The 25,952-nt window shown below is 44.2% G+C and overlaps 1 protein-coding gene across 1 annotated transcript; it reads right to left on the bottom strand.

The window, feature by feature from the left end:
- Positions 1-224: 224 nt before the first annotated feature.
- Positions 225-25,641, bottom strand: rab3ab (RAB3A, member RAS oncogene family, b). Its single transcript, XM_014149357.3, has 5 exons — positions 25,533-25,641; positions 13,221-13,445; positions 7,435-7,553; positions 6,580-6,704; positions 225-6,120 (listed from the first exon to the last, which is right to left on the bottom strand). Exons 2-5 carry the CDS (start codon positions 13,443-13,445, stop codon positions 5,930-5,932), a joined length of 660 nt encoding a protein of 219 aa, XP_014004832.3. The 5' UTR covers positions 25,533-25,641; the 3' UTR covers positions 225-5,929.
- Between the last annotated feature and the right edge of the window lie 311 nt (positions 25,642-25,952).

The following is a 25,952-nucleotide window of genomic DNA, read 5'->3' as shown; positions in this document are numbered from 1 at the left end:
GAGCCAGACACCTATGAGATAGTGAATAGCAGATGGTCCCAACGTGCTTCAAATGCAGCATTATAGACAGGGGCTATAAAAGATGTGATGTTGCAGCGAGTGGCAGGCTCCTGGAAGCAATGTTAAGAGCCAAATGAGATGGTGCAACTGCTGTGTGTGTCTTCTGTGTTTGTATATGAGATGCACACTACATTACAGTAGTCATGAAATAAAGAACACTTCAATATTGTAACAGCACAAACTTGTATTTTTGTCATTGAATTCCACATGTTCAGTAGATTTGGTAATGTTCACAATTTAACATTTTGACACCATATTCCCTTTTTGTTATAGTACACAAACTACTGCATAATAGTTGTTGTATTCTCACAATTGAAAAACAAAGTAAAAATCAATGTAAGCCAAGTCAACAGTACTTTGCAGAACAGTGTTTGGTGGATGCATAATAAAAAAAGAACAAAAATAAAACGATTAAATAAATTCCAAAAAAAGCAACACTTTGGGTCTTTTTCCAAAATTTCAATACCTTCATGACAGCGCAAACCTTATAGGTCGGTTTGGAAACACAAGGTTGCCTTCTAAGCAAAGAATAAAAACATCAGCTCAAAAATACTCTTATAGTACTTTTCAAAATTTACACTCAAGTCAAATGTTTGTAGTGGTTGTTTTTTTGTAACTTTGGTGCCATCTCTGATACAACATTTCTCACCACAAACGCAATAAATCCACTAATTCAGTTCTACACTACCTAAAAATAGCAGTGAGGACAAACTGACCCGACACTTTCCAAATGAACCTGAGGTACTAAACCTTTAAAAATAATACATATATTAATCATCAAGTACGGAATTGCTATTTGTATTGTATTGCTTTGTAATAAAGAAAGTTACAGCTTTTTTTCCCTTTTTGTTTTGCAAGCCTGGAGTCAATACAATGCAATCCACACATTAAACATATATAACTAAAATGTATTTACAGTTTGTTTCATAGAAAGGAAGACCGCATCGGAAAGGAGGAGGACAGTTTACAGAGGGGGATCTCTGGATACTACTGAGAACTCACAGCCATGTGGTATAGAAAATTATGTTGAAAATGTATGCTGAATTGCAAGGTACTCAAGTTCACGATGATCCGATACTGTTGTTATTGTAATTGTTACTGCAGTAGTATTATTCTATTATTAGTGTTACACAATTATCATTATCGTCCCACATCAAAACTTTGGTGGGACTCAGTGAAGTATAAATTTGACCTTTTCATCTATTGAGGAGGACTGAAAGACAGATCTACCTGTATGACTGTTTCGCACTCATCCGTTCTCTAGTAAAGGCCATTGAAACAATCATTGGTCAACAACATAGGAAAGTCGACTCATAAATATAATGAAAGGCTTAAGGGAGATAGTGGTTTCGATCACATACAATTAGTAATATATTCTGTCATTTAGATGGAAACGTGCCTGGAATGAGACCTTGGACTGAATAACCAATTCAAAGACGAGGCAAAGGGTAATTCATATTTTTGTGCCTAAATGAAACAGTTTAGTAAATAGCTTTTTTTAAAACCTACGTTATTGTACAGTATGTGTGATAGTATGATTTCTCTTTTTAATCTTATCTCACTTGTGCAGTCTCATTTAGCCTATTTCAAGTCATATGGAGGCAAGTATTGCCTCTGATGTAACATGCACACTGCAATTCATTATTTCTCACAAACATTTTAAACAAGATAATTGAAACGGATGTAAACGGTGAGCGATGCTGACACACTGCAGCTATAGTATGCTCTGCTTTTGTGGCTTCAGCCTTTTTCCATGCAAACTAGCATTCATCTTAACTGCTATTAGTGAGTGTATTTGTACGTATCTGAGGGGCTAGTAGGAACTGAAAAGTTCTGTCTAAATGGCTAAAGGGTGGTGACAATGAAATTAATTAAACAATAAATAAATGGATCCAGAGAAAATATACAACATTGATCTCTCATTTTTGATACATCTTCATAGATATTTTCTTTATACTAAAAGAAAAATACATTTTTTGAAATGTATTCCATAGATATCATATACTGCACATTATTTACATAAACATTTAAAACAAAAATAAATAAAGAGGTGTCTCTGTGTTTTTTTAACTCATCTATAATTTGTTCGTTATTCCCTTACAGGTTTTTTTTATGTACGAAAAGCTTTAAAAAAGAAAGAGGTTCCAGTATACAAAAATAAAGGCTGATTGGACAAAAATTCGAGACTGGAATAAGGAATGGTGTTAAAACGTCTATGTTGTTTCCTTTTTGGAGCCAGGAAGAGTAGCTTCTGCCTCAGCAGCAGCTATTGGGGGATTCTAATAAATACACACAACAACAAAAAAACTATGACTGATGTAAATTAAATATGTTTACTTATATGTCACACAGAGAGGAGGGACAAGACCAGTATATATGTACTAGGCTTCAATATCAACACAATTTTTTCCAAATGATTGACCTTTTTATGACAACACATAGTTTAATATGGCATTCCCATCAGTCCCCAACAAAGGCTGATATCAGAAAAGCATTAATCTGAGAGAAAAAAGGGAAACAATGATAAGGATTTGGGACAGACTCTGGATAGAGAACTCCATCATGACCACAGTCAGGAGAAGAGTAAAGAGTTGTCACTAGTTGTCACTGCCATCCGTTCTATTGGCCAACATGCAATCATTGGAAAATAAAATCGATGACCTACGTGCAAGATTAAACTACCAATGGGACATTAAAAATTGTAATATCTTATGTTTCACCGAGTCGTGGCTGAATGACGACATAAATATCATACAGCTGGCGGGTTTTACACTGTATCGGCAGGATAGAACAGCAGCCTCTGGTAAGACAAGGGGTGGCGATCTATTATATTTGTAAACAACAGCTGGTGCACAATATCTAAGAAAGTCTTAAGGTTTTGCTCGCCTGAGGTAGAGTATCTCATGATAAGCTGTAGACCACACTATCTACCTAGAGAGTTTTCATCTGAATTTTTCATAGCTGTCTACATACCACCACAGACAGATGCTGGCACTAAGACCGCAGTCAATGAGCTGTATACCGCCATAAGCAAACAGGAAAACGCTCATCCAGAGGCGGCGCTGCTAGTGGCTAGGGATTTTAACGCAGTGAAACTTAAATCCGTTTGACCAAATTTCTACCAGCATGTTAAATGTGCAACCAGAGGGGAAAAAAACTCTAGACCACCTTTACTCCACACACAGAGATGCGTACAAAGCTCTCCCTCGCCCTCCATTTGGCAAATCTGACCATAATTCTATCCTCCTGACTCCTGCTTACAAGCAAAAATTAAAGCAGGAAGCACTAGTGACTCAGCCAATAAAAAAGTGGTCAGATGAAGCAGATTCTAAGCTACAGGACTGTTTTGCTAGCACAGACTGGAATATGTTCCGGGATTGAGGAGTACACCACATCAGTCACTGGCTTCATCAATAAGTGAATCGATGACATCGTCCCCACAGTGACTGTGCGTACATACCCCAACCAGAAGCCATGGATTACAGGCAACATCCGCACTGAGCTAAAGGTTAGAGCTGCCGCTTTCAAGGAGCGGGAAGCTTATAAGAAATCCCTCTATGCCCTCCGACGAACCATCAAACAGGCAAAGCGTCAATACAGGACTAAGATCGAATTGTACTACACCGGCTCCGACGCTCATCGAATGTGGCAGGGCTTGCAAACTATTACAGACTACAAAGGGAAGCACAGCCAAGAGCTGCCCAGTAACATGAGCCTACCAGACGAGCTAAATAACTTCTATGCTCGCTTCAAGGCAAGTAACACTGAAACATGCATGAGAGCATCAGCTGTTCCGGACGACTGTGTGATCACGCTCTCCGCAGCCGATGTGAGTAAGACATTTAAACAGGTCAACATTCACAAGGCCGCAGGGCCAGGCGGATTACCAAGACGTGTACTGACCGACTGGCAAGTTTCTTCACTGACATTTTCAACCTCTTCCTGTGCGAGTCTGTAATACCAATATGTTTCAAGCAGACCACCATAGTCCCTGTGCCCAAGAACACTAAGGTAACCTGACTACCGACACGTAGCGCTCACGTCTGTAGCCATGAAGTGCTTTGAAAGGCTGGTCATGGCTCACATCAACACCATTATCCCAGAAACTCTAGACCCACTCCAATTTGCATACCACCCTAACAGATCCACAGATGATGCAATCTCTATTGCACTCCACACTGCCCTTTCCCACCTAGACAAAAGGAACACCTATGTAAGAATGCTATTCATTGACTACAGCTCAGTGCTCTCAAAGCTCATCACTAAGCTAAGGGCCCTGGGACTAGACACCTCGCTCTGCAACTGGATCCTGGACTTCCTGATTGGCCGCCCCCAGGTGGTAAGGGTAGGTAACAACACATCTGCCACGCTGATCCTCAACACGGGAGCCTCTCAGGGGTGCGTGCTCAATCCCCTCCTGTACTCCCTTTTCACTCATGACTGCACGGCCATGCACGACTCCAACACCATCATTAAGTTTTCCGATGACACAACAATGATAGGCCTGATCACCGACAACGACGAGACAGCCTATAGGGAGGAGGTCAGAGACTTGGCCGTGTGGTGCCAGGACAACAACCTCTCTCTCAACGTGATCAAGACAAAGGAGATGATTGTGGACTACAGGAAAAGGAGGACTGAGCACGCCCCCATTCTCAGGGGCTGTAGTGGAGCAGGTTGAGAGCTTCAAGTTCCTTGGTGTCCACATCACCAACAAACTAACATGGTCCAAGCATACCAAGACAGTCGTGAACAGGGCACGACAAAAACTATTCCCCTCAGGAGACTGAAAAGATTTGGCATGGGTCCTCAGATCCTCAAAAGGTTCTACAGCTGCACCATCGAGAGCATCCTGACTGATTGCATCACTGCCTGGTATGGCAACTGCTCATTCTGCGACCGCAAGGCACTACAGAGGGTAGTGCGTATGGCCCTGTACATCACTGGGGCCAAGCTTCCTGCCATCCAGGACCTCTATACCAGGCGGTGTCAGAGGCAGGCCCTAAAAATTGTCAAAGACTCCAGCCACCCTAGTCATAGACTGTTCTCTCTGCTACCGCAGAGCAAGCGGTACTGGAGTGTCAAGTCTAGGTCCAAGAGGCTTCTAAACAGCTTCTACCCCAAAGCCATAATACCCCAGAACATTTTCTCAAATGGCTATCCAGACTATTTGCATTGCCCCGCCCCTTTACGCTGCTGCTACTCCCTGTTATTATCTATTCATATTCACTTTAATAACTCTACCTACATGTACATATTACCTCAATTACCTCGACTAACCGGTGCCCCCGAACATTGACTCTGTACCGGTACTCCCTGTATATAGCCTCGCTATTGTTATTTTACTGCTGCTCTTTAATTATTTGTTACTTTTATTTATTTTCTTTTTAGGTATTTTTTTTACTGCATTGTTGGTTAAGGGCTCGTAAGTAAGCATTTACTATAAGGTATACACCCGTTTTCGGCGCATGTGACAAATAAAATTTGATCTGATTTAGTTACCACAGCCACAAAGACAAAATTGGCTAATAAGATGTATGATTTTAAAAAAATTGTTTTGGGGTCTTCATTTCAGGTTTGGGTTAAGCATAGGGTTAGCAGTGTGGTTAAGGTTAGGTTAAAAATAAATCAGATTTGAAGAATTTACATTGTAGAAATAAGTGGGGTTTAGCCATAATTATGACTTTGTGTCTGTGGTAACTAGTGACAACCAGAGTAAAGGGTGCAGAGGGCACAAGAGGATCATGGGAAAAACAGAGTGAACTTCACCCATATGGAGTGATAGGTTCATTCGGGGGAGAAGGGTGAGTGGGGGTTGTGAGGGTGAGGGGACCTGAGGATGGACTGATGGGGGGGGGGTCGTTAAGCTTTAGCATGCACAGTCCTGTTGGGGGGCTGCGGGCTGCTCGGTGAGCTGGGGCCCTTGTTTGGCCCCTGTGATGGCCGGGTCGGCGGCGTCCAAGCTCTCAGACATCTTTTCGCAGATGATGTCCACCAACCGCTCGAAGGTCTGCTTCACATTGATGTTGTCCTTGGCACTGGCCTCAAAGAACTGGAACCCTGTAACATGGTGTCAGAATTTGGATCATAATGTGGTGGAGGTAGTTTGTCAAGGTAGCCTCATGTCTTATGTAATCTTGCCCATTGGCTTCTAAAGCTAATGTCTGGGAATAAGCTAAAAAAGCTAAGTTGGTATTGCCATTGTGTCATCCCTGTATGACATTTGGTGTCAGCGGTGAGATCTGTGTTCAACAGACAATTAGCCACAATTATTTATTTTGTTTGCTTATGCCGCTGTTCCGGCATGCACTCTGGATAAAAGCAACTTCTACTAAGCGATTGCAACCAAATTATACATGTTATTGTTTAGCTGACAACTCAGACGATATAATCAGATCATCAGATAAGTAGCAGCATTAACATCACCAGTATCATTGAATGTACCTCATGTAATATCCATACATAGCTAATGTAGTTGTGGTGAGACCTGTGAGTTGGTGTTGTGTGATGTAAACTCACCCAAGTGTTCAGAGAGCTGCCTACCACGGTCTGCTGCCACCACCCTCTCGTCCTCCATGTCACACTTGTTTCCCACCAGCAGGACCTGCGCGTTGTCCCAAGAGTACGTCTTAATCTGGGTTGACCTGTGGCAGCCATACAAAATGGTTCACTATAAGAACACACGCACGCACGCACGCACGCACGCACGCACGCACACACACACACACACACACACACACACACACACACACACACACACACACACACATCCAGTGGTCTTGAGCAGGTGCGTGAGGGTCAAAGAGACCCGATGAAGACCTCAGGGTCTCAACATTGTTTTTAATAAACTACTATTAAGAGCATAGATCCAGTATGCAGTCTTCTTTTGTTTTCAGCAACCACACAGAAACAGAGATATGGTCCACTGTAGAGCCATAGATAACTTGGGTGACATTTTCACTGCACTGACTCACCTTTCAAGGGTTATCCAAAATTAGTTTGGAATACTGCAGCTTGCGATACGTTCATTTTGGGTTATTGTGAGTAATAGTGTTTTTGCATAGGATTGGGGATAGTGATTAGGAGTGGAAAATGCCGCTTGGTGTCAACAGGGTCCCTGTTACAATCATGAATCTTAAACTAACTAGAAATATCTATGTGGCTCAAGTTCACTTGTTTTTATTTAGAAAAGGTCAACAAACTGTTATCACTCCATTGGTCTTTCTGAAGAAAAGGTTGACAAACCAATTGGACCTCCTACAGTCAGGCCTGTACTGTATCAAGGAATACTGATCTATTTTTGTCCACCACTGTTGTAGCCTACTATTAATTTGCCATATGGTCACATGACCACATTCCTACGCAATCACTTACCAGTCCTGCACAGCGTTGAAGGACTCCTCATTGGTGATGTCATACATGAGGATGAAGCCCATGGCTCCGCGGTAGTAAGCGGTGGTGATAGTCCTGTACCTCTCCTGCCCTGCCGTATCCTAGAAACATGACACGCGCACACACACACACACGCATGCAAGCACGCGCACACATACACAGGTTGCATTACAATGAACACCACAGTTAAATTAACATGCACACCGATCATCTTGCACACCGATAACGACAGAACATTAAAACCCCCCGGTGATATCAAACAGTCTAGCGGCAGACTACTTTTGCTGCCAATTGATGATGATTGCACATCAGTAGCTTTTAGAGACCCTTTCGCATTTCCGCTGTGACTTGCCAAATTTCTATTCCCCTCCTTGGTTGGCGCGTCAGAAGGGGCAGATTGAGTTACGACCTAAGCTCTAATGAATGCTCATGGAATGAATTAGGCCTCCCTGATACCCAATACTACAGCTCTCTGAGCTGTGGCGCAACATCAGCCTCCATCCCCATTACAGATGACAATACTCGGCTGGTTAGGCTGTATGTTAGGTTTAGGCTACACATTATCTGTTAAAATAGTCACATTTCTGCTCTGTTTATTTCTAGCATGCATAATGAATTGGAATACACGTGTAAATATGTACATTAGGTTAAATATGCACAGTATATTGAGTGAAACTAATGTTTTTATGTTTTAGGTCAGCCGTACTCTATAGGCTGACCCAGCTTCCGGCAGGGCAGGCGGAGGGGCAGGTTCCGAGTCAAGAACCAGACCCGGTCCCCTGGTGCGAACACCGGGGCCTTAATGCGGTGACGGTCTGCACTGGCTTTCTGGCGCAGCATGGCCCGCTGGAGGTGAACATGGGCGGTGTCCCATGTCTCCTCCGCGCGCTTGAACCAGTTGTCCACCGCAGGAGTCTCGGTCTGACTCTGATGCCAAGGCGCCAGAACCGGCTGGTACCCCAGTACGCACTGGAAGGGGGAGAGGTTAAGTGGAGGAGTGGCAGAGTGAGTTCTGTGCCATCTCGGCCCAGGGCACAAACGCTGCCCGCTCCCCCGGCCGATCCTGGCAATACGACCGCAGAAACCTGCCCACATCCTGGTTCACTCTCTCCACCTGCCCATTACTCTCGGTATGAAACCCAGAGGTAAGGCTGATCGAGACCCCCAGACGTTCCATGAACGCCTTCCAGACCCTCGAAGTGAACTGGGGACCTTGATCAGACACTATATCCTCAGGTACCCCGTAGTGCCGGAAGATGTGCGTAAACAAGGCCTCCGCAGTCTGTAGGGCCATAGGGAGACCGGGCAGAGGGAGGAGACGGCAGGACTTAGAGAACCGATCCACAACGACCAAGATCGTGGTGTTTCCCTGTGAGGGGGGAGGTTGGTAAGAAAATCCACTGACAGGTGCGACCAAGGCCACTGTGGAACGGGTAAGGGGTGTAGCTTCCCTCTGGGCAGGTGCCTAGGAGCCTTACACTGGGTGCACACCAAGCAGGAGGAAACATAAACCCTCACGTCCTTGACCAAGTTAGGCCACCAGTACTTCCCAACCAAACAGCGCACCGTCCAGTCGATCCCAGGATGACCAAAGGAGGGTGACGTGTGGGCCCAATAGAACAACCGGTCACGGACAGCAGACGGAACGTACAGACGCCCAGCGGGACACTGGAGGGGAGCGGGCTCTGCACGTAACGCCTGCTCTATGTCCGCGTCCAGCTCCCACAATACCGGCGCCACCAGGCAGGAGGCCCGGGAGTATGGGAGTGGGATCCATGGGCCGCTCCTCTGTGTCATACAGTCTGGACAGTGCGTCTGCCTTCACATTTTGGGAACCTGGTCTGTAGGAAAGGGAAAAAACTAAACGGGTGAAAAACATGGCCCACCTTGCCTGGCGAGGGTTCAGTCTCCTCGCTGCCCGGATGTACTCCAGATTGCAGTGGTCAGTCCAGATGAGAAAAGGGTGTTTAGCCCCCTCAAGCCAATGTCTCCACACCTTCAGAGCCTTGACGACAGCCAACAGCTCCCGGTCCCCCACGTCATAGTTTTGCTCCGCCAGGCTGAGCTTCTTCGAGAAGAAGCTTCGGTGGCGTGCCCGAGCGCTGAGATAGCACGGCTCATATCCCAGCCTTGGACCCTTCCACCTCCACTATGAACGCCAAAGAGGGATCTGGATGGGCCAGCACGGGAGCCAAGGTAAACAGAGCCCTCAGGTGACCAAAAGCCCTGTCCGCCTCAGCCGACCACTGCAAACGTACCGGGGCCCCCTTCAGCAGCGAGGTATTGGGAGCTGCTACCTGACCAAAACCCCGGATAAACCTCCGGTAGTAATTGGCAAATGCTAGGAACCGCTGCACTTCCTTTACCGTGGTGGGAGTCGGCCAATTACGCACGGCTGAAATGCGGTCACTCTCCATCTCCACCCCCGAGGTGGAAATGCGGTACCCTAGGAAGGAGACAGACTGCTGGAAGAACAGGCATTTCTCAGCCTTGACTTACAGGCCATGCTACAACTGTCAACCAAGCACCCTGCGCACCAGGGACACATGCTCGGCGCGTGTAGCGGAGTATATCAGAATGTCATCAATATACACGACTACACCCTGCCCGTGCAGGTCCCTGAAAATCTCGTTTACAAAGGCTTGGAAGAGTGATGGAGCATTCCTCAACCCGTACGGCATGACGAGGTACTCATAATGCCCTGAGGTCGTACTGAACGCCGTCTTCCACTCGTCTCCCTCCTGGATACGCACCAGGTTGTAAGCACTCCTGTGATCTAGTTTGGTGAAGAAGCGCGCCCCGTGCATTGACTCAATCGCCGTGGCGATAAGAGGTAGCGGGTAACTGTACCTCACCGTGATCTGATTTAGGCCTTGGTAGTCAATACACGGGCACAGACCTCCCTCCTTCTTCACAAAAAAGAAACTCGAGGAGGCGGGTGAAGTGGAGAACCGAATGTACCCCTGACGCATGGATTCGGAGACATATGTTTCCATAGCTGCCGTCTCCGCCTGTTAGAGGGGATACACGTGACTCCTGGGAAGTGCAGCGTCTACCAGGAGATTTATCGCACAATGGCCCCGTCGATGGGGTGGTAATTGAGTCGCCTTCTTTTTGGAGAAGGCGAGAGCCAAATCGGCATATTCAGGGGGAATGCGCACGGTGGAGACCTGGTCTGGACTTTCCACCGTACTAGCACCAACGGAAACCCCTAAACACCTCCCCGAGCATTCTCGCGACCACCCCGTGAGAGCCCTCCGTTGCCAATAAACAGTGGGGTCATGACAAGCTAACCAGGGTATACCTAGCACCACGGGAAACACAGGAGAGTCAATGAGGAAGAGACTGATTCTCTCCTTGTGACCCCCCTGCATCACCATATCCAGAGGAGCGGTGGACTCCCTAATCAACCCTGACCCTAATGGTCGACTGTCTAAGGCGTGAACGGGGAAGGGCACAGCCACGGGAACAATGGGGATCCCTAAACTAAGGGCGAACGATCTGTCTATAAAATTCCCAGCCGCATTCCCAGCCTTATGCTGGGAATGCGGGGAAAACTCAGGAAAAGAAACATACAAAAATATGTGTGCAACAGAGGGCTCTGGGTGAGAAGGGTGCCGGCTCACCTGGGATGACGCCAGAGAGCCCTGCCTGCTGCCTCGATCCCAAGAGGAACCAACCCGGCACCGACCGGCAGTGTGACCTCTGCGGCCACAGATGGTGCACGAGCCGGAAACTCCTCCAGTCTCCCAGATGGTGCACTTCCCAGCTCCATGGGCACCGGAGCGGCGGTGCTGGGGGATGGAACCGACAGAACCCGATCTGGATGTCCGCGGGTGGCCAGCAGGTTATCCAGCCGAATGGACAGGTCCACCAGCTGGTCGAAGGTGAGGGTGGTGTCCCTGTAGGCCAACTCCCGATGGACGTCCTCACACAAACTGCAGCGATAGTGGTCGATCAGGGCCCTATCGTTCCATCCTGCGCCTGCGGCCAGGGTTCGAAAATCCATGGCAAACTCCTGGGCACTCCTCGTCCCCTGCCTCAGATGGAGAGACGTTCACCCGCTGCTCTACCCTCGGGTGGATGGTCTAAAAAAGCCTCAAAATGGTCCAGCGCCGCATCTCCTGCTCCCCACACGGCGTTAGCCCACTCCATGGCTTTCCCAGAGAGGCACGAGACGAGGGCGGACACCTTCTCACGACCTGAAGGAGCCAGGTGGACGGTTGCCAGGTAGAAGTCGAGCTGCAACAGGAAACCCTGGCAGCGTGCAGCCGTCCCGTCATACTCCTGAGGAAGGGCGAGACGAATCCCACTGGGACCGGGTGCAGGGGGGCGAGTAGTGGAGACCCTGGTTGTGCTGGTGGAGGCGCTGGAGGAACTCCCTGTCTCTCCCAGCGGTCCATAGTTTGGACAACGCGGTCCATGGCGGCGCCAAGATGGTGGAGCATCGCCGCATTCTCCCGGACGCGCTCCTCCACCCCTATTCCAGGGGCACCTGCTCCTGCTGACTCCGTATGTTTGGGTGTGGGATTCTGTAGCGGGGTGCGTAATTGGCGGCAGAGAAGTCAGGCGCAGGAGAGCAGAACTGGGTAATAACAGGAGATTTATTAAGCAAAACCAACGGCATCCAGAACAAACAAGATAAATGGGCACAAAGAATAACCCGTCGTGCACTCACGGGGAACGTGCACAAGCACTACAAATAAACAATCCCACACAAAGACATGGGGGGGAACAGAGGGTTAAATACACAACAAGTAATTGAGGGAATTGAAACCAGGTGTGAGGAAAAACAAGACAAAACACATGAAAAATTAAAAGTGGTTCGATGATGGCTAGAAGACCGGCGACGCCGACCGCCGCGCGCAGCCCGAACAAGGAGAGGACCCGACTTCGGATGAAATCGTGACAATAGCACTGTTTGATGTACAGTAGAGACTGTTCATGTTGGCGTAAATGCAAACTCTACTGTACTGTACATGCCCACAATGATGTACTCCAACACATACACTGAATGCCCACAACATTAGGAACATTTTCCCAATATTGAGTAGGCCAGCATTTCACAGGGATGCTGGCCCATGTTGGAATGCTGGCCTATGTTGACTCCAATGCTTCCCACATTTGTGTCAAGTTGGCTGGATGTCCTTTGGGTGGCGGACCATTCTTAATACACACGGGAAACTGTTGAGCGTGAAAAAGCCAGCAGCATTGCAGTTCTTGACACACTCATTGGATTTAACACGTGACATTAATAAGGGAACATAGCTTTCACCTGGTCAGTCTGTGTCATGGAAAGAGCAGGTGTTCTTAATATTTTGTCCAAGGTAGAGTAAGAGATCATAGCAATGATGTATTTCATCCTCATGCCTCTCGGAATGTACGATATTCAAGCTCTGTGGAACTGGAACTATGCCTTTTATTACACCTAGAGCAGTGATGGGCAACTCCAGTCCTCGGTGGCCGGAGTGGTGTCACACTTTTTCCCCATCCCTAGAGATACACAGCTGATTAAACTAATTGCGTTCTAAACTGAAGATCATGATTAGTTGACTATTGGAGTCAGGTGTGTTAGCTGGGGCTGGGGCAAAAGTGTTACACTAAACAGGCCCTCAAGGAATGGAGTTGCCCATCCCTGACCTAGGGGTATAATTACCAGGTGAGCCTTACCATGGTTTTGGTAATGGTTACCAAAAGTGTCGTTTTTGGCAGGGGTCTTGTTACACGGACATATCAACCATATGAAAGGAGCCATCTCCAAATCTCACCCAGATCTGTAGCTTGATCCTCTTGTCGTTCCTGTAGATCGTCTTCACCTTGAAATCGATACCCACCGTGCTGACGAAGGCCGGCGTGAAGGAGTCGTCAGCGTAGCGGAACAGAAAGCTGGTCTTGCCCACGCTGCTGTTTCCAATGATGAGGATCTTGAACATGTAGTCAAAGTTCTGGTCTGAGGACTCCTTCTGTCCATAGGTAGCTGTAGCTGAAGCCATCTGAAAAAGTAGAGAGAGTTTGTCAAATGACTGAAATTATCCCTTGTAATTGGAAATATCATGGAAACAGTTCCGATATTGATTCTTGGGGGATCACAGAGCAGTACTATTATTACATTGTGTTTCTATCAGTGGAGGCTGCTGAGGGGAAAATGGCTCATAATAATGGTCAGAACGGAGCAAATGGAATGGCATCATACACTTGGAAACCATGTGTTTGTATTTGATACCATTCCACTGATTCCGCTCCAGTCATTACCACAAGCCTGTTCTCCACAATTAAGGTGCCACCATCCTTTGGTTTCTATAAATGGCCGCTGACACATCAAAAAGGCCTACTTCAAAAGTTAAAACCTAGGATAAGCAGTGAAGGCCATGTTAGAAGTACAGATGAAATGATACAGAATGCCAAATATCCACCCAATTGATTTAGCACCATCAAGGCCTGCTTAAGCCCTTGCCAAACACAACTAGCATTTAGTGGGAGAAGTACCTAATCGTCGTACTTCAGTAAAAGTAAAGGTATATTAATAAAAAAAGACTCAAGTAAAAGTGAAGTAAAATACTACTTGAGTAAAAGTCTAAAAGTATTTGGTTTTAAATATACTTAAGTATCAAAAGTAAATGTAATTATTAAAATATTCTTAAAGTAAAGTAAATGTATAAATCATTTAAAATTCCTTATATTAAGCAAACCAGACGGCACATTTTTTTTTACTGGGCACACACCAACACTTTACAAACTAAGCATTTGTGTTTCGTGAGTCTGCCTGATCAGAGGCAGTAGGGATGACCAGGGATGATCTCTTGATTGGTGCGTGAGTTTAACAATTTTACTGTCCTGCTAAGCATTCAAAATGTAACGAGTACTTTTGGGTGTCAGAGAATACGTATGGAGTAAAAAAAGACGTCATTTTCTTTAGGAATGTAGTGAAGTAAAAGTTGTCAAAAATATAAATAGTAAATTAATGTCCAGATACCCCAAAAAACGACTTATGTAGTACTTTAAAGTATTTTTACTTAAGTACTTTACACCACTGACAACTAGTACAAAAAAGGTAGCAACCTCATCCATCACCAAGTGCAATTCATCAGTGTTCACCAAGAAGGAGTGGTATTAATCGATGAGAAACTAAACTCTGGATCATCGATAAACCAAAGGCACAAGAAGACTGTATTGCATCAAGAACCATTTCATCAGTTCCCATCAAATCAAATGTTATTTGTCACATGCTTCGTAAACAACAGGTGTAGACTAACTAACTTACTTACGGGGCCTTCCCAACAATGCAGAGAGAAAATAAATGGTCTAATAATAACACAAGGAATAAATACACAATGAGTAACGATAACTTGGCTATATACACAGCATACCAGTACCGAGCCGATGTACAGGCGTATGAGGTAATTGAGGTAGATATTAGAGGTCGACCGATTAATCGGAATGGACGATTAATTAGGGCCGATTTCAAGTTTTCATAACAATCGGAAATCGGTATTTTTGGATGCCGATTTGGCCGATTAAAAAAATATATATATATATATATTTTTAGACCTTTATTTAACTAGGCAAGTCAGTTAAGAACACATTCTTATTTTCAATGACGGCTTAGGAACGGTGGGTTTAACTGCCTTGTTCAGGGGCAGAACGACAGATTTTTACCTTGTCAGCTCGGGGATTCAATCTTGCAACCTTACGGTAGTCCAACGCTCTAACCACCTCCTTTACATTGCACTCCACGAGGAGCCTGCCTGTTACGCGAATGCAGTAAGAAGCCAAGGTAAGTTGCTAGCTAGCATTAAACTTATCTTATAAAAAACAATCAATCAATCATAATCACTAGTTAACTACACATGGTTGATGATATTACTAGTTTATCTACCCTGTCCTGCGTTGCATATAATCGCTTAGGTACACGTTGCTCCAACCATAAACATCAATGCCTTTCTTAAAATCAATACACAAGTATATATTTTTAATCCTGCATATTTAGTTAATATTGCCTGCTAACATGAATTTATTTCAACTAGGGAAAATGTGTCACTTCTCTTGCAACAGAGTCAGGGTATATGCAGCAGTTTGGGCCGCCTGGCTCGTTGCGAACTGTGAAGACTATTTCTTCCTAACAAAGACAGCCGACTTCGCCAAACGGGGGATGATTTAACAAAAGCGCATTTGCGAAAAAAGCACAATCGTTGCACGACTGTACCTAACCATAAACATCAATGCCTTTCTTAAAATCAATTCACAGAAGTATATATTTTTAAACCTGCATATTTAGCTAAAAGAAATCCAGGTTAGCAGGCAATATTAACCAGGCGAAATTGTGCCATTTCTCTTGCGTTCATTGCACGCAGAGTCAGGGTATATGCAACAGTTTGGGCTGCCTGGCTCGTTGCGAAATAATTTGCCAGAATTTTATGTAATTATGACATAACATTGAAGGTTGTGCAATGTAACAGGAATATTTAGACTTAGGGATGCCACCCGTTAGATAAAATACGGAACGGTTCCGTATTTCACTGAAAGGAAAAACGTTTTGTTTTCGAGATGATAGTTTCCGGATTCGACCATATTAATGACCAAAGGCTCCTATTTCTGTGTGTTATTATGTTATAATAAAGTCTATGATTTGATAGAGCAGTCTGACTGAGCGGTGGTAGGCAGCAGCAGGCTCGTAAGCATTCATTCAAACAGCACTTTCGTGCATTTTGCCAACAGCTCTTCGCTGTGCTTCAAGCATTGCGTTGTTTATGACTTCAAGCCTATCAACTCCCAAGATTAGGCTGGTGTAAGCGATGTGAAATGGCTAGCTAGTTAGGTGGGTGCGCGCTAATAGCGTTTCAAACGTCACTCGCTCTGAGACTTGGAGTAGTTGTTCCCCTTGCTCTGCATGGGTAACGCTGCTTCGAGGGTGGCTGTTGTCGATGTGTTCCTGGTTCGAGCCCAGGTAGGAGCGAGGAGAGGGACGGAAGCTATACTGTTACACTGGCAATACTAAAGTGCCTATAAGAACATCCAATAGTCAAAGGTATATGAAATACAAATTGTATAGAGAGAAATAGCCCTATAATTCCTATAATAACTACAACCTAAAACATCTTACCTGGGAATATTGAAGACTCATGTTAAAAGAAACCACCAGCTTTCATATGTTTTCATGTTCTGAGCAAGGAACTTAAACGTTAGCTTTCTTACATGGCACATATTGCACTTTTACTTTCTTCTCTAACACTTTGTTTTTGCATTATTTAAACCAAATTGAACATGTTTCATTATTTATTTGAGGTTAAATTGATTTTATTGATGTATTATATTAAGTTAAAATAAGTGTTCATTCAGTATTGTTGTAATTGTCATTATTACAAATAAAAATAAAAAAACCAGCCGATTAATCGGTATCGGGGTTTTTGGTCCTCCAATAATCGGTATCGGCGTTGAAAAATCATAATCGGGCAACCTCTAGTAGATATGTACATATAGGTAGGGATAAAGGGACTCAGCAAAAGGGAGAGATAATAAACAGTAACAGCAGCGTATGTGATTAGTCAAAAGAGTTAGTGCAAAAAGGCTCAATGCAGCAATTCCGGGTAGCTATCAGTTAACTATTTAACAAACTATTTAGCAGTATTATAGCTTGGGGGTAGAAGCTGTTCAGGGTTTTGTTTGTTCTAGACTTTGTGCATCAGTACTGCTTGCTGTGCGGTAGCAGAGAGAACAGTCTATGACTTGGGTGGCTGGAGTCTTTGACAATTTTTAGAACTTTCCTCTGATACTGCCTGGTATAGAGGTCCTGGATGGCAGGGAGCTAGGCCCCAGTGATGTACCGGCCAGTACGCAAAATCCTCTGTAGCGCCTTGAGGTCGGACGCCATGCAGTTGCCATACCAAGCGATGATGTAGCCAGTCAAGATGCTCTCAATAGTGCAGCTGTATAACTTTTTGAGGTTCTGAGGGCCCATGTTGAATCTTTTCAGCCAACTGAGGGGAAAGAGGTGTTGTCGTGCCCTCGTGTTGATGTGTGTGGACCATGATAGTTCCTTAGTGATGTGGACACAGAGGAACTTCAACCTCTCGACCTGCTCCACAACAGCCCCGTCGATATGGATGGCGGCGTGCTCAGCCCTCCTTTTCCTGTAGTCTACGATCAGCTCCTTTGTCTTGCTGAAGTTGAGGGAGAGGTTGTTGTCCTAGCAGCACACTGCCAAGTCTCTGACCACCTCCCCATAGGCTGTCTCATCATTGTCGGTGGTAGGTCATGTTGTCTACAAACTTAATGATGGTGTTGGAGTCGTGCGCAGCCACGCAGTTGTGGGTGAACAGGGAGTACAGGAGGGGACTAAGCACGCACCCCTGAGGCGCCCACATGTTGAGGGTCAGCGTGACGGATGTGTTGTTGCCTACCCTTTCCACCTGGGTGCGGAGCGTCAGGAAGTCCAGGATCCAGTTGCAGAGGGAGGTGTTTAATCCCAGGGTCCTTAGCTTAGTGATGAGTTTGGAGGGCACTTAGCTTAGTGATGAGTTTGCAGGGCACAATGGTGTTGAACGCTGAGCTGTAGTCAATGAACAGCACTCTAACGTAGGTGTTCCTTTTGTCTTGGTGGTAAAGGGAAATGTGGTGTGGAATAGAGATTGCATCATCTGTGGATCTGTTGGGGTGGTATGCGAATTGGAATGGATCCAGGGTGTCTGGGATGATGGTGTTGATGTGAGCCATGAACAGCCTTTCAAAGCATTTCATGGCTACAGATGTGAGTGCTGCGGGGCGATATTAATTTAGACAGGTTACCTTGGTGTTCTTGGGCACAGGGACTATGGTCGTCTGCTTGAAACATATAGGTATTACAGACTGGGTCAGGGAGACATTGAAAATGTCAGTGAAGACACTTGCCAGATGGTCAGCGCATGCTCGGAGTGCGCGTCCTGGTAATCCGTTTGGCCCTGCGGCCTTATGAATGTTAACCTGTTTAAAGGTCTTACTCACATTGGCTGCGGAGAGCGTAGTCACACAGTCATCCAGAAAAGCTGGTGCTCTCATACATAGTTCAGTGTAGCTAGCCTCGATGCGTGCATACAAGGTATTTAGCTCGTCTGGTTGGCTCACGTCACTGAACAGCTCGTAGCTGGGTTTCTCTTTGGAATCTGTGATAGTTTGCAGGCTCTGCCACATCCGAGGTGCGTCAGAGCTGGTGTAGTAGAATCCCATCTTGTTCCTGTATTTAAGCTTTGCCTGTTAGATGGTTTGTCGGAGGGCGTAGTGGAATTTCTTATAAGCGTCCGGATTAGCGTCCCGCTCCTTGAAAGCGGCAGCGCTAGCCTTTAGCTCAGTGCAGATGTTGTCTATAATCCATGGCTTCTGGTTGGGACATGTACGTACGTAGGTCAATGTGGGGACAATGTCGTTGATACATTTATTAATGAAGCCAGTGACTGATGTCGTAAACTCCTCAATGCCATCGGATGAATACCGGAACATATTCCAGTCTGTGCTAGCAAAACAGCCCTGTAGCGTCATTCCGCTTTATCGGACCACTTCCGTATTGAGCCCGTCACTGGTACTTCCTGTTTTTTCTTGTAAGCAGGAATCAGGAGGATAGAGTTATGGTCAGATTTGCCAAATGGAGGGCGAGGGAGAGCTTTGTATGAGTCTTTGTGTGTGGAGTGAAGGTGATCTAGAGTTTTTACCCCTCTAGTTGCACAGGTGATGTACTGGTAGAAACAGATTTCAGTTTTCCTGCATTAAAGTCACTGGCCACTAGGAGCGCCGCCTCTGGGTGAGCATTTTCTTGTTTGCTTATGGCCCTATACAGTTTGTGCCAGCATCGGTTCAATGTGACAACAAGATATTCCTTGGCGAGGAAATAGTCCACTGACGATTCTCTGGCACCTGACAGGAATCAAAGCTTTTTACACAGTGGAACATTCAGAACTCCCTGATACTTACAACACCTATTTAATGATGGGTTGCTGGTTTTCCATACCAATCATTCTGTCTCTCAAAAGATGTGAACCATTGTCTATAATTTAGTCAGCTCTCAACAGTGCATTCTAGAAAGATAGAGAAGCCTGTGCCACATGCAACAAAAATGACTTCAAATGAATGTGACTGTGCAGACGGATTGACTGACAGGTCACTCGTCCTCTCAGGACATCTTCCCCTGTGGTAGAACAGTAGTGGGACTGTGATTGGTCATATCTGAGCAGAAGGTTACTCTGTAATAACTTTTGGCGGGGTCACTTTTAATCTTTAGGGCAGCCCGTCAGGAGTCGAGGCTCTCTCTATATTTGAACTGCTATCTCTACTTGGCTGCTGCATTGGAACACTAAAACTCCCTGAGATAACGTGTAAACAAGACATGCCCAGTATAATAGGTGCTCCGACAGATCGGTTTACAGAAAACACAGGGATGCTCTCTTTAATTATGGAACATGTTATTTTTCTTGAGTCATGATTCTATTTTTTTACACAAGAACCCTGAGCTGCTGGTAATAGTACTCGATTTGGATCTAAGTACCTAATAAGGACTTGGCATTCATCATACTTGCCATGCGTGGAATTTGATACAAGTTACAGGGAAACAGGCAAAGGACAAGAAGAACGTCCTGCACATTCTTATTCCCTGTTTCGCTGTATCAGGGCGAGCACACTGCACATTTTTAACCTTAGTGCACCTGTCCCAATAATGTCATTAAAACAAAAAGGCAATAATACTCTTGTTTTGAAGATCTACTGAGGCACTGTTCATATTCAACAAGGGTCTCATGGAAAACAAATTCAGCTTTTCAACACAGGACTCTTGTAATGAAAAAGGAAGGAAGCACAAATAAGGTCAATAGCAAAAGCATGCCAGGAATTTATATGCAACCTGATCAATACTGCAACACAAAATACATTCTAAATAAGTATTGATAAATAAACTGACAAAATGGACAATCCAACCTTCAGTATAATACATCACAAATGGCCGGAACCTGACAGGTTCTGGTTTAAATGTAATCCCTGACAGGTTCTGGTTTAAGTGTAATCCCTGACAGGTTCTGGTTTAAATGTAATCCCTGACAGGTTCTGGTTTAAATGTAATCCCTGACAGGTTCTGGTTCAAGTGTAATCCATGACAGGTTCTGGTTTTAGTGTAATCCCTGACAGGTTCTGGTTTAAATGTAATCCCTGACAGGTTCTGGTTTAAATGTAATCCATGACAGGTTCTGGTTTTAGTGTAATCCCTGACAGGTTCTGGTTTAAATGTAATCCCTGACAGGTTCTGGTTCAAGTGTAATCCATGACAGGTTCTGGTTTTAGTGTAATCCCTGACAGGTTCTGGTTTAAATGTAATCCCTGACAGGTTCTGGTTCAAGTGTAATCCATGACAGGTTCTGGTTTAAGTGTAATCCCTGACAGGTTCTGGTTTAAATGTAATCCCTGACAGGTTCTGGTTTAAGTGTAATCCATGACAGGTTCTGGTTCAAGTGTAATCCATGACAGGTTCTGGTTTAAGTGTAATCCCTGACAGGTTCTGGTTTAAATGTAATCCCTGACAGGTTCTGGTTGAAATTAAGGTTAAGTGCCTTGCTCAAGGGCATATCGACAGATTTTTCACCTAGTCGGTTTAGGGATTAGGACCAGCAACCTTTCGGTTACTGGCCCAACGCTCTTAGGCTACCTGCTTCTAGTCGTGATGACTAAGATTTCTCTAAACTTCTCTGATGATAGATGGCTGTGTGCCTCTGCCTTACTTGAAGTCCAGTGTTACTTTATATACAAATACTGTTTGTCTCAAAGAACACTTTTAGCTTTGAACACTTTGGTTATGAGTGAAACAAGCTTGCATTTGGACTTGTAGACTGAACACTAGTGTCCCAACATTCAAGCCATGTGGTTTTTACTTTTATTTCTGAGAAACATGATTTGAATGACAGGATGATAGGCCTAGACCTACCAGTAGGCCATCATTTCTCAATCTTACAAAGGCCTTATTGGAGGTGTGTAAACCCAATCATCGTTATTGAAGCCTCCCTTTCAAGACATTGAGCAATTAGCCTAAATGTAATTAACAAATGCTTTCTAATCAACTATTGACTGAAATATGCTTCTTGCAATGTCATGCCAGGACTTAATGTTCCCTAGACTCCCTATGCCTTTCTAAGGACACAAGTCTGGCTGGCCAGGAGAACTAATCACACAACTTGGACACAAAAAGACGACATTCATCATGATGATCGTACTGTACTGTATGTTAGATGAGAGATGCAGATTCAAAATAACTCCAACCAACACCATTAACCATATACTTTTCAACCTCTACCAACTGAGGACAGGAAGAGGAGTAGCTGTCCGACCAAAGACCATGATGTTTGTTCCTGCATGGTTTGTTCCCTTGTCTTTGAGAACACAGAGCGACCCGTGTCCGGCGGGAAGAGGAGTATCTGTGGCATCAACTTGTGTCACTTGTCTTATCAGCCTAAAGAGATTGACAACATAACAACAGATGTGTACAACTGGGATGATGCTCTGTGGCTACTCTGTGCTGTACTCCACTCAATATTTATTTTAGTTTGAACTACATTGCTTGTAATGACTATACCCTGTCTTCTTATAATATGTACCATATTATATTTGTTCATTTTTGTATATGCGAGTTAAGTTGTTTTTTGTCCTCTAAATTTGGTATTCCATTAAACACTACAATGAATGTTAATGTTTGTCTCTGTCTTTTCGTATTGGAAAATAATAAACAGATTATAAAAAATAGAAAAACAGTTGTGTAATGTCAGCCGGGCCTAGACTGTGTCGGTGCACTATGAGTCAAACACTATTGATTAGTCTTTTGGATAGGTTCCCGGTGGCAGCTCGTTAATCCCGTTTTATTTCAGGATGATCCCAGAAAACCTGAGAGTCAGACCTGGGCCTGTATTCATATAGCGTCTAAGAGTAGGTGTGCTGATCTATGATCAGGTCCTCCTTGTCCATGTAATTTTATTCATTACTCTCAGCTTAATCTGGCCCAAATTAAACAAAACAACATTTTTGTGAAAGAAAATTGGGCAGCGCTATACATTACATGGGCATTATTCCAGGGTAACTATAAGGGAATAACTTCCGTGAGTTAGTCAAGTTAAGTACAGGCTGTTAGCACTTATTTTCTTACATTAAAATAAAGCACCTAGCGTGTAAAAATCATCTATCCTCGGTTGCAACACTCACCACCGAGTTCCACACTGCCTCTGGAAGCAAAGGAAATGGGTTCCCATGGCTGAACAGCCGCACACACGCCTAAGATCACCATGCGCAATGCCAAGCGTCGGCTGGAGTGGTGTAAAACTCGCCACCATTGGACTCTGGATTAGTGGAAACGGGTTCTCTGGAGTGATGAATCACACTTCACCATCTGGCAGTCCTATGGACAAATCTGGGTCTGGTAGGTGCCAGGAAAACGCTACCTGCCCGAATGCATAGTGCCAACTGTAAAGTTTGGTGGAGGAGGAACAATGGTCTGGGGCTGTTTTTCATGGTTCAAACTAGGCCCCTTAGTTACAGTGAAGGGAAATCTTAATGCTACAGCATACAATGACATTCTAGACGATTCTGTGCTTCCAACTTTGTGGCAATAGTTTGGGGAAGGCCCTTTCCTGTTTCAGCATGACAATGCCCCTGTGCACAAAGCAAGGTCCATACAGAAATAGCTTGTCGAGATCGTGTGTAAGAACTTGACTAGCCTGCACAGAGCCCTGACATCAACCCCATCGAACACCTTTGTGATGGATTGGAACGCCTACTGCGAGCTAAGCTTAATTGCCCTACATCAGTGCCCGACCTCAATAATGCTCTTGTGGCTGAATGGAAGCGAGTGTCCGCAGCAATGTTCCAACATCTAGTGGAAAGCCGTCCCAAAAGAGTGGAGGCTGTTATAGCAGCATATTAATGGCCATGATTTTGGAATGAGATGTTCGACGAGTAGGTGTACACATACTTCTGGTCATGTAGTGTTTATATAAAAAACGTGGTTCTGATATGAGGCCTATGTAATGTGAGGCAATAAATAATCAACTTAAATGTTAGGACTTTAGAATGTCCATAATACTTTTATAACCCGTCTACTAAAAACACTTAATCTATTGAAGTGAGATACTTTAATTGATTTTCCCAGCTAGGCAGCCTGAAAAAGAAGCCATTGTGCTTAAGCGACATTAAACATTTATTTTCCAAACCTATATCATACCCCAGGTGACCCAATTTCACGAGAGCTATAAAGAGTTGCTTGGTTGATCTAATTGGTAACACACTGTAGCTATCCTCCTAATTTGCAGGTGGTCTGCAAATTGTTCTACATTTAATCACCAAGATAATGCGAATGGTGGTCCTCCGGACGGAAAAGATTGGGAACCACTGCTCTACAGTCAACATATTGCTCAAACTAAAAAACAGACACACACAGCAGACATTTCCAAGCCAACTCCCTGCATTCTGCTTCAAGGATGTGTTGAATTAACGTAACAAAAAGTGATGCTTCATTACTTGGGTATTGGAAAACTAACCATAAGAGGGAAATAAACTTTAAATTGACAGTGGACTGAATTGGACTGAATCAAATCCCATGATAATTCATAGTGACACAAACCAGGGTACCAGAACATCCTGATAGATGATTATCTAAGATGGCATTTTCCCCCATCCAATCACATTTCCCCTTTTCTAAGAAGAAAATGAGCTAAATATAGCATACGCTCCCTCTTTTTGGAGCAGAAGATATTATGAACCTGCCAGAATCACAATGTAAGCCTGCAATTAAGAGAGTGGAGCTGGGAGTTGTTTTTCTTTTCATGGGATGGGAGGAAACAAAAATGGATGCAGTGTAATCTAATGGATATTGTAGGACAGGCAATTGCGGCCACTATTAAAACATTAAACATTGAAGATTCCTTAAGACTTTTTCTGGGATGCCTTTCCCAGAGAGTCCAGCAATAACATTGGAGTATAATCTATTTAAAGTATATTTAAGGTAAATGCTCACACCAATTTAGACATGCCTGTATATAATATTGCCATGTGACTCAATAAATCATATTTTCAATAATATAGCCCTCCTGAAACATTGAATAGGCCAGCCACATCATATCTGTCATACAATCTATATAGTAGGCCTAGTAGCCTAAATGCTCACAGTTTTCTTATCATATAGTGTAGTATATCTACCTTCTGGCATTCAATTTAGGATTATTTCAAATGGTCCCAATCTAACATGCAAAATGCTCAAGTAGCCTGTTTTAAATAAGTATTTATCAGTTCTGTCAAATTTAACATAGCCTACAGTCCTATGTTGACAATTCATATAACATTTAGAAAAAAAATGTACATTACATCATCATTATCCGAAAGCTCAACAACGGTGACTTGGGTGAGTGAGCTGTCTGTCCTGAGATAACATTCAAAAGGTAACTGACAAAGAGGCCCCCACCGCTGCTTGCTGATGTGGTCTCATTCACACACACAGCATTATGATTCTCTCTATAGGTTTTGTGCTGTCAAAGCCGTGGTTATATGAAGACATCAAGGAGTTAAATAGCCTACAGAAAGAACACTGTAATGCGATCAAAGACGACCATGTTCGTTCCTGCATGGTTCGTTCCCTTTCTGAGCACAGAGCGACCCGTGTCCTACCTATCTACAGCGCATTGGATTTTCCATATGGCATGTTTGACATCAATTCACGTAAATTATACATTGTTTCCTTGATGTAAGAATTCTCTCGCACTACAAATTAAGGATACAGATACAATATCGAGAACCAGACATGCTACTGTAACCGCTGGGCTATTTTAGGAATTTCGACGGGTCGTCTTGTCCTACGGATGCTTTTATTTTTCTAGGTTGAAGTGTCATGCATTACGGCATAATTGTATGCAACCCATATGGAATATTATATTTCTATGCTACTGCAATTACATTTCTCTCTAAAGCAAGAATATTATGTCAAATGAATGTCCTTTATTCTATTTTGTCAGCTATTTCCACATGAAATCCTTAACACAAGTCACTCTACACCAGGTATGATGATATAATGTTAACGGAGAATAACATCATTTCCTTACCTTTAAATATTTATTTTAGACTCTTATTATACCAATGCACCACCGAGTCTAGCACCTGCAGAAACACCGACGTTATATGACTGACTGACAGTTGACGACTGAGGTGGGGCGGACCTCAATTTTGGTGTGGGTTGATTGATATTTCAAGCCACTACTCCTGGACCACGTTCACCGAAACGTCCTAAAATATTGAAGATACGTTATACCCAGACCTATTTATTATTTATCCTCCTAGCTTGACCTTCTCTATAATTTATTTCAAAAGAGTGTCAGGAAATCATCAATCGAATGACTTTACATAGCCATGATCTTCAACAACGGCAGTTGATAATAACGAAAGCGTTTTATTATCTCTCTTTCAATTTATTTGAATAATGATGTCTCTGGTGTAAATAACTTTAGGTGTCGGTTGGGACTTAT

Source organism: Salmo salar, chromosome 16, assembly GCF_965601325.2.
Source record: "Salmo salar chromosome 16, fSalSal1, whole genome shotgun sequence".
NCBI lineage: Eukaryota > Metazoa > Chordata > Actinopteri > Salmoniformes > Salmonidae > Salmo > Salmo salar.
Note: the sequence above shows the minus strand (reverse complement) of the source record. Positions and strands in the feature narration are given on the sequence as shown.